The 18,281-nt window shown below is 34.4% G+C and overlaps 1 protein-coding gene across 5 annotated transcripts in view; it reads right to left on the minus strand.

Annotated features, from left to right (window-relative positions):
• The window catches only part of Cda5 (Chitin deacetylase-like 5), a 254,949-nt gene that overhangs the window by 21,853 nt on the left and 214,815 nt on the right, over positions 1-18,281 (minus strand). For all 5 annotated transcript variants that reach the window (XM_088223686.1, XM_088223766.1, XM_088223843.1 and 2 more), the window contains exons 2-3: positions 4,561-4,759; positions 1,671-1,911 (exon numbers count right to left, since the gene is read on the minus strand). In XM_088223686.1, the coding sequence (XP_088079812.1) occupies positions 1,671-1,911; positions 4,561-4,759 (440 nt within the window). The remainder of the gene's footprint in view (positions 1-1,670; positions 1,912-4,560; positions 4,760-18,281) is intronic.

The following is an 18,281-nucleotide window of genomic DNA, read 5'->3' on the forward strand; positions in this document are numbered from 1 at the left end:
ATAATCTAGGCATGGCATAATCTATGGCATAATCTAATACTTTTATTTATTTAACTTTTTGTACATAATTTTATTTGTACATTGGCGGGCTTATTGCCAAATGGAAATTTCTTCCAACCAACCAATAAAATAAAAGTTTTATTTTTATAATTCAAGTTACAGAACATATTCAATAGAAAAAAAAGATTAAAAAGTTAAAGATATATAAAAATTGAAATAAACATATTTGTTTATAAATTACCTTAAATTGAAACGATTACTCAATGGGAAAAAGGAAAGGAGGAGCGATTAAGCAAGAGAAAGAAGATGTTTCTTCAGACGTGATTTAAACAGAGATAATGTAGTAACATCTTTGATGGTGGATGGGAGATGATTCCACAGTCGAGCCGTATGGACACTATATGAGTTAGAGAAGAAAGAGGAATTGTGGATGGGTATTAAGAGAGTGCCTTGAGAATTAGAACGAAGAGGTAAACCATGAACTGATAAGCGTTTAAATTTTTCACAGAGGTATATACAAATAAGAGCGTTAGGACTATGAAGTACAGTGAACAGAAGTGAGAGGGATATGCATAGATAGCATTAGAAGTATGATTGTGTATAAATAATGAAAGAAGCCGAAAAAACCTAAAAACTTATCTTATTTTCAGACAAGAATCTTCCTATATGATGGATAATTTCAGGATCAAGGGAGAAGAGGAGTGATGATATGTTAATAGGGTTGGGATATATTTTTATGGAGGAGTACACGCTACATTCATCTCTCATTGGACAACCAAAGAATATGTGGTCTGGAGTCAGACCACATTCGCACCTCTAACTTCCCGCAACATTAATTTTGAACAGATGGCTATTTGTGCTACAGTGACCGATTCGTAGCCAACTAATGTTATAGATCAATATCATAAGACAGTTTTGTTGAAAAGAACTATTTATTTATTTCACAGTTTTAAAATGTACAGAGGTTCTTTTTTCAGGGTCCCGACTAGCTAGGAAATTCCTGTGTTTAGGCGGGACATTCTTTTTTATTAGTGTTTTTTTTTCATTAAGTGATGCTTAAAAAATTCAAATAATAATAATCACTATCATTCCCTTTCCGCACCTAATGGTGCATAAGGCACTGTATTGGTACACCAATCGCAGGGTATCTTGATCATTATTTGTTACATGAAGGTAAGATTATCAGTCTTACGCTTCAGGTACCAGTCCAGGGACTATAAAATATTCTAGTGTAAAAACACTCTGTCAGGAATCAAACCCGAGACCTCTTGGAAGGCAGGCAAACGCGCTGACCATTGCGCCACGAGGCCGACTTTTATAGTAAAAGAAATATTTGCGTACTTATGATTTACCCAAATATTTCATTTTGATGGCCGTTTTCAACGAGTTGTAAATAATTCAGTATTAGAAAATGGGAATCAAGTTAGGGTAGAATGGGATTCGAACCACGGACCTTTGATCCGTGAGTCCGAGACAATAGTCACAGGACCACAATCCGATTCTCAATTTGTTTATATTTACCGAGGGAATGTTAAATAAGTAACAGTTATTATTATATTAAAGGAAAGCTTCTAGTATTGATATCAAGAAGTGTAGCAGCCTTTACTGATCTTTGTAAATAACAATAATTGTTGAATGGATGAAAAATAATATCTCTCAACAGTTTTTACCTTGACAATATCTTGGATCTGGTGCTGGTTCACGTAGGTGGGTTGCCCCCGGGACGTGACCACGGGGTTGGGGGAGGGGCGCGGGGGCTGCGGGGGGGCCTGCACGCGCACGCGCTGGGGGGGCGGGGCTCGCGGGGACGGGGAGGGGGCCACGGACGGGGAAGGGGGCTCCTCAGGCTCGGCTTGCACTCCCGCAGAGCAGCCCACGTTACGTGGCCAATCGCACGTCTGGAGTTCGTTACTAGAATTTTGAAATATTACAATATTTGGAGCTTTTCAGCTTATTTATCGGTTCAACGAACCATTCACAATATATTAAATATATTTAAACAATAACTAAAACTAAGTAATTAAATGAAAAGAAAAAACTACAAAAAAGTGTACAAAGTTTTGAGTAAAGGTAAAAAAGAAATATTACTAAAAAAAAAACACAGAATAATGAGGTTTGTTAGTACACAATAATTCTAGGTATACTGTGTTCTCAAGAGTTACATAAACTATGTAATTGCTTGAAAGAGCTAACTCTGTTATTCTCATTAAATTTATTATTTTTTAAATTATTTTTTTAATATTTTTTAGCAACACAACAGGCCGGGAGGCCCAATTACAGTGGTGAATTACATCACAGAACACCCAGGCTTGAGAAAAATCACATTTTAATTTTTGAGTTCTCACCGGGAATCGAACCCGGAACCTTCCATGCGCGAGTGATGCGTCTTGACCACTACACCACGGAGGCCGCCAACAAGGAATGCAACAATTACCAAATAAACAATAAAGAAAAGTAAACAAAATTATGTTTTATTTTTATTGATATAAGTATATAAAAAATTAGATTTCTTAAATTTACACCGTTTAATAAGGTTTTCTTTAATATGTAGATGTAATTTTTCTAAGAATGGTACAGTTCATTAAAATCTTTAATAACCCTGGGCCTGTATTACAATGGGAAGTTAATATTTATCTTCAATTTTATCTACAAAGTAAAATTAAGTTTACTGCATGAAAAATATAAGGTGTGGATACAATTTTCTTTTCTAAACATGTTTAATTACATGTTACCGACGAAGATACTTGAAATTTTCATACAAATATTTACATTTTCGTACACAAATGTTGATTTTACTTAATATTGTCTCGATATGTACGAATGAAGATAGCATATTAGCAATTTTCATATAAATCATTTAACTGTGCCATCTAACACAAACGAAATTCGTGTGTTTACTTGGTTCACGGACAGACACTAACACATTAACATAGGGTTATTAAACATTTAAACGCACTGCAATGATTTTGTATAGCCAACTATCCAGTTTCAGTATTTTTTTATGTAATTTATCATCAACAATGTTTTGAGTTTGTGCAAATTTTTGTAGACAAGAACTGGATTCAACCCCCTCATCATCATTCCCTTTCCACACCTAATGGTGTATTGAATTGGTACAACCATCGCAGCGTATCTTGATCTTTTTTGCTACATGAAGGTAAGGTGATCAGTCGTACGCTTCAGGTAGCAGTCTAGGAACTATGAAATATTCTAGAGTGAAAACACCATTTTAAATAAATATTTCATATCAACCATGTCGGGAATCAAACCGGAGACCTCTTGCATGGTAGGCAAACGCACTGACCATTACAACACCACGAGGCCGACAAACCCCCTAGGAAGCTGTAATATTAATATATTACAACAGAGATGAAGAACATTTTAGAGAAGGGAATGTAGAAGTGACGCAACAATAAAGGTTTCAGCTCTTTGACTTCACAAACGTCAACAGATAGAAAAATCGAAGGAATACATATGTCCAAATATAGGCACAATGGTGAATGTTACACATTGTGTAAAGTGGCCAATTAAACGAGCTAATGATAGGTTCTACATGATAGGAACTACATGAGGCTTCAAAAAGGATTGGTTTGGAAATGAATATTCATAAAACAAAGATTACGAGTCCAACAGGGAGAGACATTTTCATCATTAATAATAATAAAATCGAAGTGGTTTATGAATACATATATCAAGGATACAAAGTCAAACTTGGTAAAGATAATCAGACAGCGGAGTTACCAAGAAGACTAGGGCTAAGTTGGGCTGCTTTTGGCAAACTAAAATATATTTTTGAAAATAAAGAAGTCCCTTTAAGCTTAAAGACAAGTATATGAATCGTGCATATTGCCGGTGACAACATGCGGACTAGAAACCATGTCTGTAACACAAAAAAAGTAGCCATAAATTAAAATGCACGCAACGATCCATGGAAAGACAGATGCTCGGTGTATGTCTAAGAGACAGAGTAAGAAATGAAGAAATAAGGCACCGAACCGGAGTTGTAGATATCATGGATCGTACAGCGATATTGAAATGGCAGTGGGCGGGACACTTGGTGAGCCAAAATGATGACAGGTGGACACCCAGAATAATAAAGTGGAGACCATGGGTAAACAAAAAGTGTTTGAAGGCCACAAAAAAGATGGGTCAACGACATCGCCTCGATGATGAAAGCGGGTGATAGGAAGGAATGGAGACGTTTGGAAGAGGCCTTTATCCAGCAGTGGAGAGAATAAAGCTGAAGAAGAAGAAGAAGAATTATAAGTCATAAGCCCTGTGGATGCCTAGACTTCTACATTCCCTTCTCTAAAATGTTTTTCAACTCTATTGTAATATGTAAATAATTCATCATCATTACTCCTTATGTAAATTTGGGTGGTGCATAGGACACTGCATTGGTACACCAGCCGCAGTGTAGCTTGTTTTTTTTAAAGTTAGGTACAGGAAGGTAAGATGGCCAATTTCATACTTCAGATGCAGAATTTCCAGTCCAGTTCGGAATGATGAATTATTTAACATATAAAATCACAAGATAGCTCTAATTTTGGTAATAATTACCTATACATAAGCCCGCCCGTGCAGGACTCGAGCAGGGCGCCCCCGAACACGCACACATAGTACTGGGAGCAGTCCGAGGGGTGGGGGTAGTAACCAAACTCCTCAGGACAGCTGAAGGTCGTGTCTCTCTTCACATCGGCCCCCACAGGAATACTGCGGATGGGCGAACGCTGCCTCTCTCTCTGAGCCAAGGCAGAATCTGGAATTAAAAAAATATTTTATAAGAAAGGTTTCAATTTATTCAAATTTTCAATAATTCTCATTCGCTTCGCAATTGTGCCGCTAGGCGTAGTTTGACGTTTACAAAAAATAATACTTATATATGAATTTGTATTAAGCTTTGTTAATCACTCATGAACAAATATTTACAAATCCTAAAAATCGAAAAGTTACATAATCCTTTTTACAATGTTTATCCGAAAGGTTTTTACACGTTTTCATGACACAAGTTGGCAATTTGGTTTTGATTCTAAACGTCAAGCACGTCGAAGAACGACTAAATTAATATGCGTTGGGCATGACTGAGCGTTTGGGCATGAGTTAAGTGTCTCGATTTTCAAGGGCTCAGGGCTTTTCTATGTATATTAAACTGTCAATGCAGTTAACATATTATTGACATTTAACATCTCTGTAATCTTAGAATTAAATCTCACGGTAGTGCAGTGTTTTGAACAAGCATATCAAATGATAATCATATACCTGCGTAGCAGCAGGCATTATGCAAAGATAGTATGTGAACAAAATAATATAGGAAGCAGGAAAGGCTCATAATGAGGAGCGCAAGATGTTTTGAAAAGTGAATCTCAATTATCGACACACATAATAATGTTTCTCATCTCAGTCATTGCATTCCCTTGATCACTCTAATAACACAGTAGGTTGTATCTTAACATAATATATTAATGTTTACCGGGTGCTTTTCTGTTTCCCGATAGTGACAGAAAATATATGAAACGCTCGTATATAACGAGAGTTCAAGATTCACAGTAACTTTAATTACACAATTAGAAATATTATTGAAACATTCTTTACCATTTGTTTCTCTGAGGTCATGTCATCAAGTTAGCAATGTTAGCATTGGAAATAAATGCATTTATTCACATACTACCTACACAATTATTGATCTAACGAATGTAGTATGCTCACTTTTTTAAAAATACACGAAATACACCTCCGAAAAGTTTCTGCGGTTTCAAAACTCAAAACGAACACAAAGTCAGAGATAATGTAGAACTATTCACAAAGTGACGAATGACAAATGACAATCGTAGAATCGAATTGAATACACGGAAGATATTTATCGAACTATTCGAAATTCGAAACGCGTAAAAATGCCGAACGCCTCAGGGTTTTATTCAATTTTTGGCATTTCACGCTATCTATCGCGGTACATCACAAAAATGGTTTATTTGCGAGTCTTTTTTAATAATAATAAATCAAACTTGCGGAATGCCCTGAATACATACCTGGGTACGTATTCTGGTGGGAAGTTGAAATTAACTTCAATTTTATCTACAAAGTAAAATAAAGTTTTCTGTACGAAAAACTAATTATGTTTACATTTTTTTTCTGAACATGTTCAATTACTGCTTACGGACGAAGATACTTTGAATGTTAATGCAAATATGCTCATTTTCGTACATAAATATCGATATTAGTTAATACCGTCTCAGTATATACCGATGAAGATAGCCGTTCATAATCGCGACCCAGCTAATGCTACGTATTTATCTCCGGAAATGCCATTGAAATATTGATTGAGAACGTGGTTCTTCACCGCAGTATTTCCTGTTCCTGGACTGGCATCTGAAGCGTAAGGCTGATCACCTTACATCCATGTAACATATGATCGATGTACGCTGCATTTAGTGTGTCCATGCAGCGCCCTATGTACCATTAGTGTGGAAGGGTGACGATAGGTAATGATATTTTTTTATACATTCAGCCTGCTTTGACATTTTTTTAGCCTGTCCTGATTACAAGTCTGGCTATGGCCCTGCGTGTATCTATACGGACATCCGAAAAAAATATAAATTACCTACCCGCTCTAATTTACACACATTTAGGCCAAAAATATTATTTCAACATGTCACAAAGCTGTGACAGTTATTTTTTGTCATCTCCGTTTCGAGTTTGAGTAATAGCCGCTATTATGTACGTATCGCTTGTGAACTAATTTTGATCTTTCAGAGCCGCACGGGATGACGAGAGGTGGTTACCTTACATTTTGCTCAATTACTGGTCGTGCTTTGCTAATATCAGGTTGTTCATTGTTTATAATGTCTGCCTTGCGGAATGCGAAGGAACATATTCCGTTTCATTTGCTTTGTTATTGGCGATTGTTTTGTAGATACCCGCAACTACCAGTATTTATTTTCCGTCAATTAAATGCAAAACAAATCGAGATAAGGCTTCGATACATCTTGATTACATTATAGTGTTTAACTATTTCCTTAGGTACCTACTTTATTTGTCGACTTTTCCACAATAGTCTATAATATTATTTACGGAAGTAAATCAAGTAGGTACCTATCTACTGAGGTTAGGTTAGTAGCCTACCTACCATACAGTATAAAAGTAGGTATTCAAAGAACCTAGGTATTTTGGTAACCAATTATTTGTATGTGCTTAAATTTAATATTGTATGTACGTGTTTTAGGGTCAGACCGCGAAACTTCTGAGGAACACTCCTCATGATCAAAACTCTTTATTGCTCAACTGTTAGCCCTCTTCTAAAATATGCCTCCGTGGTCTGGTCTTCATTCTATGTGAATCGCATAAATGACATTGAATTAGTCCAACATCGCTTGCTTCGAAAAGTAGCGTGGATGCTTGGACTAGAGAGAGGTAATTATTATTAGGCTGATTTCTAGTCTACAAAAACGTAGAACTAATATTGAATCCATATTTATGTTCGGTCTCAATTAAAAAAATACTAAAATACGATTTTTCAAAAAATTCATTAGAATATTTTTAAAAGTACACCATAAAAAATGTTACTTTGAAGTTTCGCGGTACGGCCCATACCGTCATGTAATATATATATATTTTAATATGTATGTTTTAATACCATTACTTTTTAAAAATAATAATAAACTTTTTATTTTGTAAGCAATACATTTGTTTTCTTTATAAACCTTTTTTTTATAATTTTGTATATTTTTGTACACAACCAATACGGTGTTTACATTTTTTTATTTGAAACGTTCTGTCACGCACGCATAAGCAAAGGTTATTAAAGATTTTAATGGACTGTAGATACTTACTTACAATACTTACCTATGTTATTTTCGTAAATGCCTTTTGGGCGTATATGTGTATATAAAATTAAATAAATAAAAATACATGTTTTTTTATTCCAAAATTTTAAAAATGATTTAATTTTGTATGTAAATGTTAAGCTTTTTTAAATATTATATTATTCTGGAAATAACTACGTACACCTGACTTGTTTTCAATTATTATTTATTAATTAATTTTAGTAACCTTAAAAACATAAATCTTATGATATTTGCTTATGCAAAGATACATCACGATTCAATTATTTACATAATAATATATAGGTACCCACATATTTAAGAAAGAGTTTTTTTTTCTTGTTCTTTTGATTTACTCAAATGTTTCAATTTTGGAGGACAGTTTAAACTAAAAAACTCGCTATTAGAAACTGGGAATCAATTTGTGGTAGAGCGGGATTCGAACCTCGGACCGCTAATCCATGAATCCGCGACTTTAGCCACGGAACCACAACCCGGTTATATAATACTTTTTTTTAATACCGAGACGTCAAGAATAAATATACCTACCTAGTGTCTAGTGTAATGATTCGAGGTGGTAGGTAGCAGGGAGGAAAACAAGATTTGCAAAAGGGGTAACTGCAGAACAAATACTTTCGTAATTGCTGTTTTAATTCTCGTTATTGAAGGCAGTTTTTGTACAAATCTATACCTACAAATGTATTCAGTTAGCAGTGAAAGTTACTAAAAAAAGTTGATTAGTCTGTCTGAAAAAGACCATGAAATGAAACCAAATGACAAAAGTGGATTGGTTAAATAAACTTTTTATGTAACGAAACATTACAAATTATTAAAACTATTGAAATTTCTATGGCGGATTTAATAGCGGATTACATAAATACCTAAAATCAAATCGCATTACATAAATAAATTATGAAAGTATAAAAAAAACATGTTAACCTAATGTATGGTCAGGATATAAAAAAAACACACGTTTGCCCCTTCATGGCATACGGGATGGAAGTGAGAGCGGATACCAACAGGACAAAAAGGCCCTGATGGTGAAAATGTGAACCCAACGCTCTACCGCAGGCAGAACTCTTAGAGATCGGATCAGAAATCAGACACAGACAATTCTACAGTAAAAACATCCCTTTAAATAAATATTTCGTGTCAACCATGTCGGGAATCGAACCCAAGACCTCTTGCACGGTAGGCTAACGCGCTGACCATTACACCACGAGGCCGACAAACCTTTATGAGGCAAGCGTAAAAAAAAAATTAAATAATTATTTAGTAATTATTTAGTAATTAAGTAAATAAATACAGTTTAATATTACGCTAAAGCTTATTAATAGAAAGCTGGGGAAAAAAATCGACTACCCTGGCAAAACTAACAAAATGTCCACGTAGTTTTATTTAACAATCTGACTGATAAAAATAATCGAATTCTTAAATAATATTACTTCTGAATTCGCTTCTTACGCGTAAAATGTAATCCTAACGTATTCCCCTTTCATCCCAGCGGTATTTTGACACTTGAAAACGACACAACACGGCATAGTTGAATTTAAATCGGCAGTTGCGTACTAAGTGACGTCTACAGTACCGAATAAATACCAACACGCAAAACTACTCATTTGTAAGTAGTTAAGTCGGATTCAGATTGATGCGCGTATGCGGTTTCTGGACTATTCTAACTACACTTGATACCCGTCTTGTGTTCCACTCATTGAGGTTTCTGCACTTAAAGCTAGGGTTTCCTAGGACAGCGGTGCCCGTATTTTAACGGCCGTAGTGAACGGTGATGCAGTGGACAGCCGTCGTAACGGTGACTAGAGTGTGGCTTCCTAGGAAAACGGTGTTATCAACACCGTTTCCCTAGGAAACCACTCTCTAGTCGACGTTACGACGGCTGTCCACTGCATCACCGTTCACTACGGCCGTTAAAATACGGGCACCGCTCTCCTAGGAAACCCGAGCTTAAGCTAGGGTTTCCTAGGACAGCGGTGCCCGTATTTTAACGGCCGTAGTGAACGGTGATGTATTGGACAGCCGTCGTAACGGTGACTAGAGTGTGGTTTCCTAGGAAAACGGTGTTATCAACACCATTTAACACCGTTTCCCTAGGAAACCACTCTCTAGTCGACGTTACGACGGCTGTCCACTGCATCACCGTTCACTACGGCCGTTAAAATACGGGCACCGCTCTCCTAGGAAACCCTAGCTTTAAGCTAGGGTTTCCTAGGACAGCGGTGCCCGTATTTTAACGGCCGTAGTGAACGGTGATGCGGTAGATAACCGTCGTAACGGTGACTAGAGTGTGGTTTTTTAGGAAAACGGTGTTATCAACACCATTTAACACCTTTTCCCTAGGAAACCACTCTCTAGTCGACGTTACGACGGCTGTCTACCGCATCACCGTTTACTACGGCCGTTAAAATACGGGCACCGCTGTCCTAGGAAACCCTAGCTTAAGAGGGCGCGACACACACCTTTGAATTCACGGTATGCTAACATAGACAGTCAGTCTTTTTTACTCCACTACGCATTTTACCCGACAATGTTAATGCGGCGTTGCGCGACAAAGCTTGCTGCCCCTCTGCGCTCTCCTTGGTGTTCGATGATTTTTCGAACATAATTTGAACGTTGCATGAAGCATCATCTCTATTTAATTATACGTCTGCAGGTTTTTCATAAAAATAAACGGATGGAGGATTGAAGAATTCATATTTCTTTTTCATCTGTATTGCAGTATTTATTGAAGTATTTTAATGTCTTGCGTTACAAATCTTTCAGATGAAATAATGTTTTGCATCGGCTTAAATATCGAAAGTTCGCAATAATTATTATGATATAGATTGAGATTTGAAATCATAAAAAATATTCCACTCTCTCTTTTAAACTGTCCTTGTCTCACGATATTACCTTTTGTTTTAAAATTACATCTATTTTAAATCCGTAATGTGCTCTGTCTGATGTGTAAAAAGGTTACTTTACATTTTGCAGTCACGATTCGCCCCTAGTAAATCAATCTAGATCCTAAAATATGCTAACTTACAAAACAAATATGGTTATTAAGTTCAATTTTAGTACGTATAATGTCAAAGATACAAGGCCAATCGTAATTATCGTATTTTTTTTATTAGGTAATACATTTTAACACAATGAATTTTAATTGCAACACAAATGAGACACTATTAATATTATACTAACTAACTAACTAACTAACTAACCATCACGCCATTTCCCCGGAGGGGTAGGCAGAGAGGATAGAACGCCACACCACTCTGTCCTGGCACACTTCCTTTGCTTCCTTCACATTCATACATCTTCTCATGCACGCACGTCGATTATTCCGACTTTTCATATGACCACTTTCAAGAATTTGTTGTACTTGATCATGCCATGTCTTTCTCGGCCTTCCTCGACTTCTACAACCAGACACATTCGCATCATAAATCTTTTTAACCGTTCTTTCATCATTCATTCGCTCCACATGACCGAACCATCGCAAAAGACCTTTCTTAATTTTGTCGATAATGCTTAACTCAGCCTTGCATTCTGCTCTAATTTCGACATTAGGGCACCTATCATACATTGTTTTTCCGCACATTCGCCTGAGGGATCGCATTTCAACAGCATTCAGTCTACTTTCGTCCCTTTTTTTCCAACTCCATGCTTCGCTTCCATACATTAGGGTTGGTACCAGAACTCCATTATGAACTGCTAATTATGAAGCCAATATTATACTAAAGTACTTTAAATACTCGTTCAGCGTTTACTTCACTTCCAATAAACCAAAATATTTCAAATATTGCGCTCTTCATTACATGAGAGATAAGGTAAAAAAAAAATTTTTTTAAAGGTGATTATAAACGAAAATATGAAGTACATTATATTCATAGGTGGCGCTTTAATATTTTTTTAATTGAAAACTGCCATTTTTACGTTTATTTTTAATGGAAATTTTTCAAAACTTGGTTTGCGGAAACTTTACACTATATTGATCGTAACAAATACCATAAAAATAAAATTTAGGCCTTTTTCACAAAATGGTGTACAAAACAAAAAAAAAGATATGCTTTTTTAAAATAAAATATTATCTTAAGTATAGGTACACTTAAAAAACAAGTCGAAAGAGGTACAGGACATAATATTTCAATGAAACAAAATGGGTCTAAGTTATTGAAAAGCGAGTATCTTTAATTTATTTCTTTTATTTAATTATAAAATGTTATATCAATGAAATATTGTCAATAAACAACTTAAATAAAATTGACAAGAAATTGCTTATTTCACATTTTGAAGCAGTTTTTCTGTTGATCAACATTTATAACGCACACTTTAAATATACCACAAAATTATAAATGAGAAACCCTACACATAGACGGATTTATTATTATCGAATAGTATTATACATACTAATGAGGAACTTCAGCCCTACGGGAAATTGGATACAAAAAATGTTTTCTTGCTTGCGGTAAAAATTAAAGCATCAAATTGTATTGCAAAGTTTCTTGAAAATGAACAAAAAAAATAATAAAAAATATTTTAATAAAAATGCACTACTTTGATTGACGTCACTGGTTCATATGAACCAACCAATGATGTGACAGCTGTGAAGGATATCCGGTTGGCTAACCGTAAACGAACCAATGGGAAGAACTAACATAGAACAACCTCAGACGTCATACGCGGAGTTATTTCAGAAATACAAAACTTTAAAAAATCATAGTGCTAAAAATACGATATGTAAAAAAATAATTTGTTTTTGGCTTAGTTTAATAGACTATTCACAAATAAAAAAAAATTAAAAAGACACTGAACTTCTTCATTGTTGACGTTTTTTTCCATTTTAACTAGATGCCTGCTTGATCTTTACTTCTTCGTATGTGTAAAAAGCGTGTTATTTCTCAGCGTAAGAGATGAGTGTGCTTAAAGCACGATAAAACCTTTTTGATGGGCTGCATAAACAGTGCACGTTCCTGCGTTTATTGATAAAGTTACGACTGCATACTGCATATCCTTATCCACCCCCGTCAAATGGTGTAATACATATATTAAAATAATAAATGGCCTTACGATATCTTTGAGCACGCGACATAATAAAACGATGTCTAGTATGGATATTCGTAACTCCTTTAGCTCTCAAGGTTTTGCGTAGGATAAAATAGAGTATGCAGTTCAATACATATTATTTTATTTTATTATTTATTATTCTTTGTCTCGCGGTGACTAAGTTTTCTTAATATTTTTTTGCCGCAAAGGTCATTGTCAATAGAAATGAAAGTGGTAGACATAAAATGAATTATTCATGATGAATAAATTGAATGATGGATTGATCATTATTATATTCAATAGATTTCATTGTGTTTATATTATAAAAATACTATACTCGCATTTGAAGGCTACAACAATGCACTTAGCTACCAAAATAAGAATAATCTACTTTTTAGTAAGCCGAATAGAATAAAGATTAATGGGAAATCGGGATGTACTTAGATTCATATTATTTTTCGTAAATTTATTAAGAAGTGTATTAAAATGCATTGTGGCTATGGAAGGAAAGTATTTTTATGCATAATTTGTGTTTCATTTGCATGTTATCACGTGCATTTGGATTATTATGAAATTTTGTATAATGTAATAAAACTTCAATATTCCAAATTAACGAGTGCCAGATTCGCTTGCTTTTGAAATAATACAACGAGTTAAATTAAATCACATTGAATCACATTTAAAAAATTGTCCACCAAAGTTAATTGCACAATTTTGATTTCCTGATAACGATCTGGATATTTGGCAATCCGGACGACTGGAGTTCGGATAAATGTAATTCTACTAAATCACAATAGTTTGTTATTATTTATGTGTATATCTACATAAAAAACCTTTTTATACCAATCTCAATCAGAAGATCAATGTTTTTTTTAGTTTAAAGCTGTTTACTTCAAAAACAATAATATTCATGCTACAATTGAAAATTTACGACATCATAAAAACGTTGCCAACCCAGAACAATCATTTTATAAAAAAATTCTTCAAAATTTTAAATACTGTCTTTTTCACGTAATTCTTTCTATTTAAAAAAGGTATATTAAATACATAGGTCATAAGTTATGACGAAAATAAGTAAACCAAATTACGTAATAGGTTAGACCCGTAATAAAGAGTCGTGGATTTATTTTATTTTGTTAACATATACGGCAAAAGTGCCATTTCCAAAAATTATAATATAAACATATTTGGTTTAATATAAACATATTTGGCATACAATATTTTTACCCAAGATTTCGAAAAGAAAATTTAACCTAAAAATTGTATAACACACTCAAAAGACGATTGAAACAATTGAAAAATAAATCTAAAAATCAAATAAAACATTTTAAAGGAATAATACAACAAGAAAATCAAAAGCACTGTTTCATAAAAAAACGCATGCAATACTTTGGATTTGGTAGCGTAAATTATTATTTTATTTATTTTTGACCTATTATAATGAATATTAAATAAATATTTATGTATATTCTTTTACCAAAATTTTATAGAAAGTTGCGCATCATTCAATCACTACATTAATAATAATTAGGAAATTTAAATTTGTGAAATAAATCGCATTTGGCACATTAAGTTTTTCATTAAAACAACTCGACCACGAATTTATCGATGGATGGGCGAAAAACAAAAAAAAACAATCAGGTTTCTTCAGACAAAGCGAGACATTCGGTTTTGTTGGACTGAAAGTGAAATGGGCATTTTTTAAGATTAAATTCACTCTCGACGCAGAGGTCTGCACTTTTTTGACCATCTGGTTTCATTAATTTCAGATCGACGCCAATTTCGCGAATCTAAATTAATTGTACTGTTCCATCATTCTGATAAAAAATATGTGGACATTGGACACGGTAAAATAATTTAACTGATCTTGTATCGAAACTTCTTGAAATAATTTGTCATTTTTCTATGAACGTCTGCTGAAAATAAGACAAGCTTTGTTTCTCTTATTTATTTCAAAATAATAAAACATTCTGCAGATTACTTTGGAAGGGACGGTATAGGGAATCGATAATAAAGGACGACGCCGTGATCAAATCTAAGGAATATTTTGAGTCTGTCCAAATGTTTGTTGACAAAAGACTGGATATCACCCCCAAAGCAGTTATCAATATGAACAGTTTCCAAGAGAGTTGGAAAATATTTTAGAAAGGAATATATAAGTCTAGGCATTTACAGGGCTTATGACTTGTCCTTGGCTTGTTTGGGCAGCCACTTTTCACATTTTACACACAATATTTTTGATCAACTTAATATTGCTTACAAAAAAAATACGCTTTAAAGTTATACTAAACATTACTACTGTATTTAATAATTTACGGTAAAATAAACCAAAGTAGGGAACAAAATGCCGAACACTCCTCTAGTGGAACGGAAGGCCCGTTGACTACTGCCAACAGGCCGGCTTCTCCTGAAGAGTTTTAAGTGGTTTCCTCTCCACGTGAGCAAATGCTGAGAAGTTCCTGATTAGCCCACATTAATATATCCCTCCTGATCCCAATAGTTTAGATAAATTTAAAGATATTTAATTGCAGAAAAATCCACTTTTTGAAATATAAACCTTGTATATTATAAGCAAGGTAAATAATAAAGCAACTCCCATATAAAAAAAATAAAAAAATAATAATAATAATAATTTACGGTTACGCTGAGCCTCTCCAAAAAAGAGAGCAAGCTTTAGTTCTTAGGGAGGGACTTCCACAGATGCAGAAGGGCTGATAAGACGAAGCAGATTTAATCTTATCTTTTTTTATTACCGTACATATTTTAATATTCACACCCGTCCATTACGTTATTCTTGTACGTCTGTTGTTCCTGTCTCATTGAAGGGAAGTGGTAATTACAAATCTAAGAAAACCACGCGCTGACTATGCTCTATAGGACCCATTTCGTCTGCTCTAAGGTCTGAGAGGTTTTTAGGACGATTAGGGTCTTAGCACAAGATTTTTCCTACTGTTGGTTTTAGGACAATTATGGTTTTTGTGAGGGATCAGTGTTATGACGAGAGGTAATTTCGCTTGAGTTCGAAAGGGAGTATGTTAGGATCTGTGTTAGGACTTTTCCAGTAGTGTCTTGATAATTTGATGTACTCATGTGCTTTGGAATGCGTATTGTTTTTCTTCTGTTGCTTGAGTGCATGTTGTATCGGGTGAATTCTCCTAATAATATTGATATTTTTAGTTGATATTTCTTGATAAAACTCCATAGTTAATGATTATGATAAAATTATAAATAAACTTATCGATGAAACTTCTTAGTTTAGTTTTACTTTTATTATTTTGACCAACGAGCGCTTGAAGATGCATACTTAGGCGAAAGCGCTTGTTGGCCAAAATAATAAAAAGTAAAAGTAAACCCAAAAGTTTAATTGATAAGTTTATTTATAATTTTATCCAATTCTTCTAATGTTCCCTAAATGTATTTGGGTTTTGTGTCGTTTGTTTTGTTTGTATTACTACGTTCTTCTTCCTTTTCGAAACGAGATCTGGAGCATGCGACCGCGGTCTTGATTTGGAACTAACACTGTATTCCTTCTCTGTCATGCTGGGAAATAAGAAAAAAAGTGATTGTACCGACCATGAGTATTTGACAGATCACAAATTGACAATACTGCAGTGAGGGGTACAATAAAAGCTTTTAAAGTTTCTATGTTTTGTTATTTTCGCGGTTTCGTTGTAAAGAAACACAAAATATTCACTTTATTATTTTTTTAAATATTGAATTATTGCGCTCGAAGAGATCGCTCTGTGAGCGTGTATTTAGTACGTAAATACGCGTTAAAAATGCGTTTTCAACGCGCGTTTGCATTCAGAATACAACCCCTGGAGTAGTATTCCAAACGCCCTCACCGACGTATTTTTTTCTCGTGTATTTTGTTTGTAAATACATAAGAAAAACCGTTTTCTCGTGCCGTGAGAGAAGTTTAGAATAGCACCCCTGAGCCAGTGAACAGTTGCAGAATAAAATCTCCATTAAAATATCTCTTGAAATGCACATATAAATATCACCCCTTGTTTTAAACTATTTACGAACGATTTTGTTTTGTTCATTAAGATGCTAGCCTTATTTTATACTATAATTTTGTAAAATATTAGAAGTTGCTAACATAAATAAGAAAATACGTAAAAAATAATCATAATGACTTAAGAGTTAGTAATATAAAAACAGCGGTGGGTTTTAATGCGCTTAATTATATAAAAATTTGAAAATCAATTATCCCTTTTACGAAATGCAATAACTCTTAATAACTAGACTAGATCTTGAACCATGATGAATTGTATTATCTGAGGACTGAAATTAAAAAGAAAAAATCAAAAATCAAACAATGATTATAATAAAACCACGCAGTTTGTATACTTCACTGATCCATAATAATTTCAAGCTAAATCGATAATTTTTATTGTTACTCCTACAATCATTTTGCATCGAAGGTTTCATGGTATAATTGTACCAACATAAAGAGCTGTCCGGGTGATAATTAACCTTTATATATTAGCTACGTACAATTTATAATATAGATTACAATTTTTTTTGGCATCTGCGTTATTTTATTTCAATAATAACACAAACACAGCAAAAATCAAAATGTATATTATTTTGTGAATTTATATAATTCCTTATTTTTTAACCTACAGAAATACTAGTTTTTAAGTAAACCGATTAACCAAACAATCTTAAAGGCAAAAATAAATGTCTATATTCTCGTTAGCGTCCCCGTCGCGAACCCAGGACAATGGGATCACATTCATAACGATGTGATGACAGCAGTTAACGAGAGGATGAAAGGCGAGTTTCTGGCACCTCCAAACCAGAACCGACCAGCTGAGGGAAGGTAACCCCGACAGAAAAATCCACCAGAGAAGACAACGGGAAACCACTCTGGTCAACTTTTTTCATGAATCACTATGGCGAGTACATCCAACAAGCAGTTGTCCTGGCCTCGGAGTAGCGCAGGAGATGCTTTCGCTGTAGTGATCGACAACGTCGGGGGACCTGATAAGGCACCACAAGAAGAAGAAGAAGAAGATTCTCATATATTTTTCTCTCCTCATCCTCAATCTTATGGCTGAGCATTTTTTTTCCTTTTCTGGTTTAGTATTTTGTTTAATCTCTATTTTTTTTTATTTATTATATATACGGCCTAAGCCAATTACAACAGTTACATGAAGAAACATTAATACAAGAAACTGAACAAAAATAACATAAAACTATGTAGCAAAACAATAATGGTATACAATATATTCATAAAAACGAAAGACATAAGACTTCGAGCCAAACCATGCCAATCCAACTTCATCCCACACTGTTTAGTCGCGAAGAGATCTAAATAAAGCCGGAATATCTATCTCAAAGAATTCTAAGTCGTGTGATGAATTGACTAATCTACACATTCTGTACCAGGGGCATAAAAACAAAAGTTGCTCTTAG

This window comes from Micrasema longulum, unplaced genomic scaffold (assembly GCF_059751315.1).
Source record: "Micrasema longulum isolate JH-2025_06_02 unplaced genomic scaffold, ASM5975131v1 h1tg000004l, whole genome shotgun sequence".
Lineage (NCBI taxonomy): Eukaryota > Metazoa > Arthropoda > Insecta > Trichoptera > Brachycentridae > Micrasema > Micrasema longulum.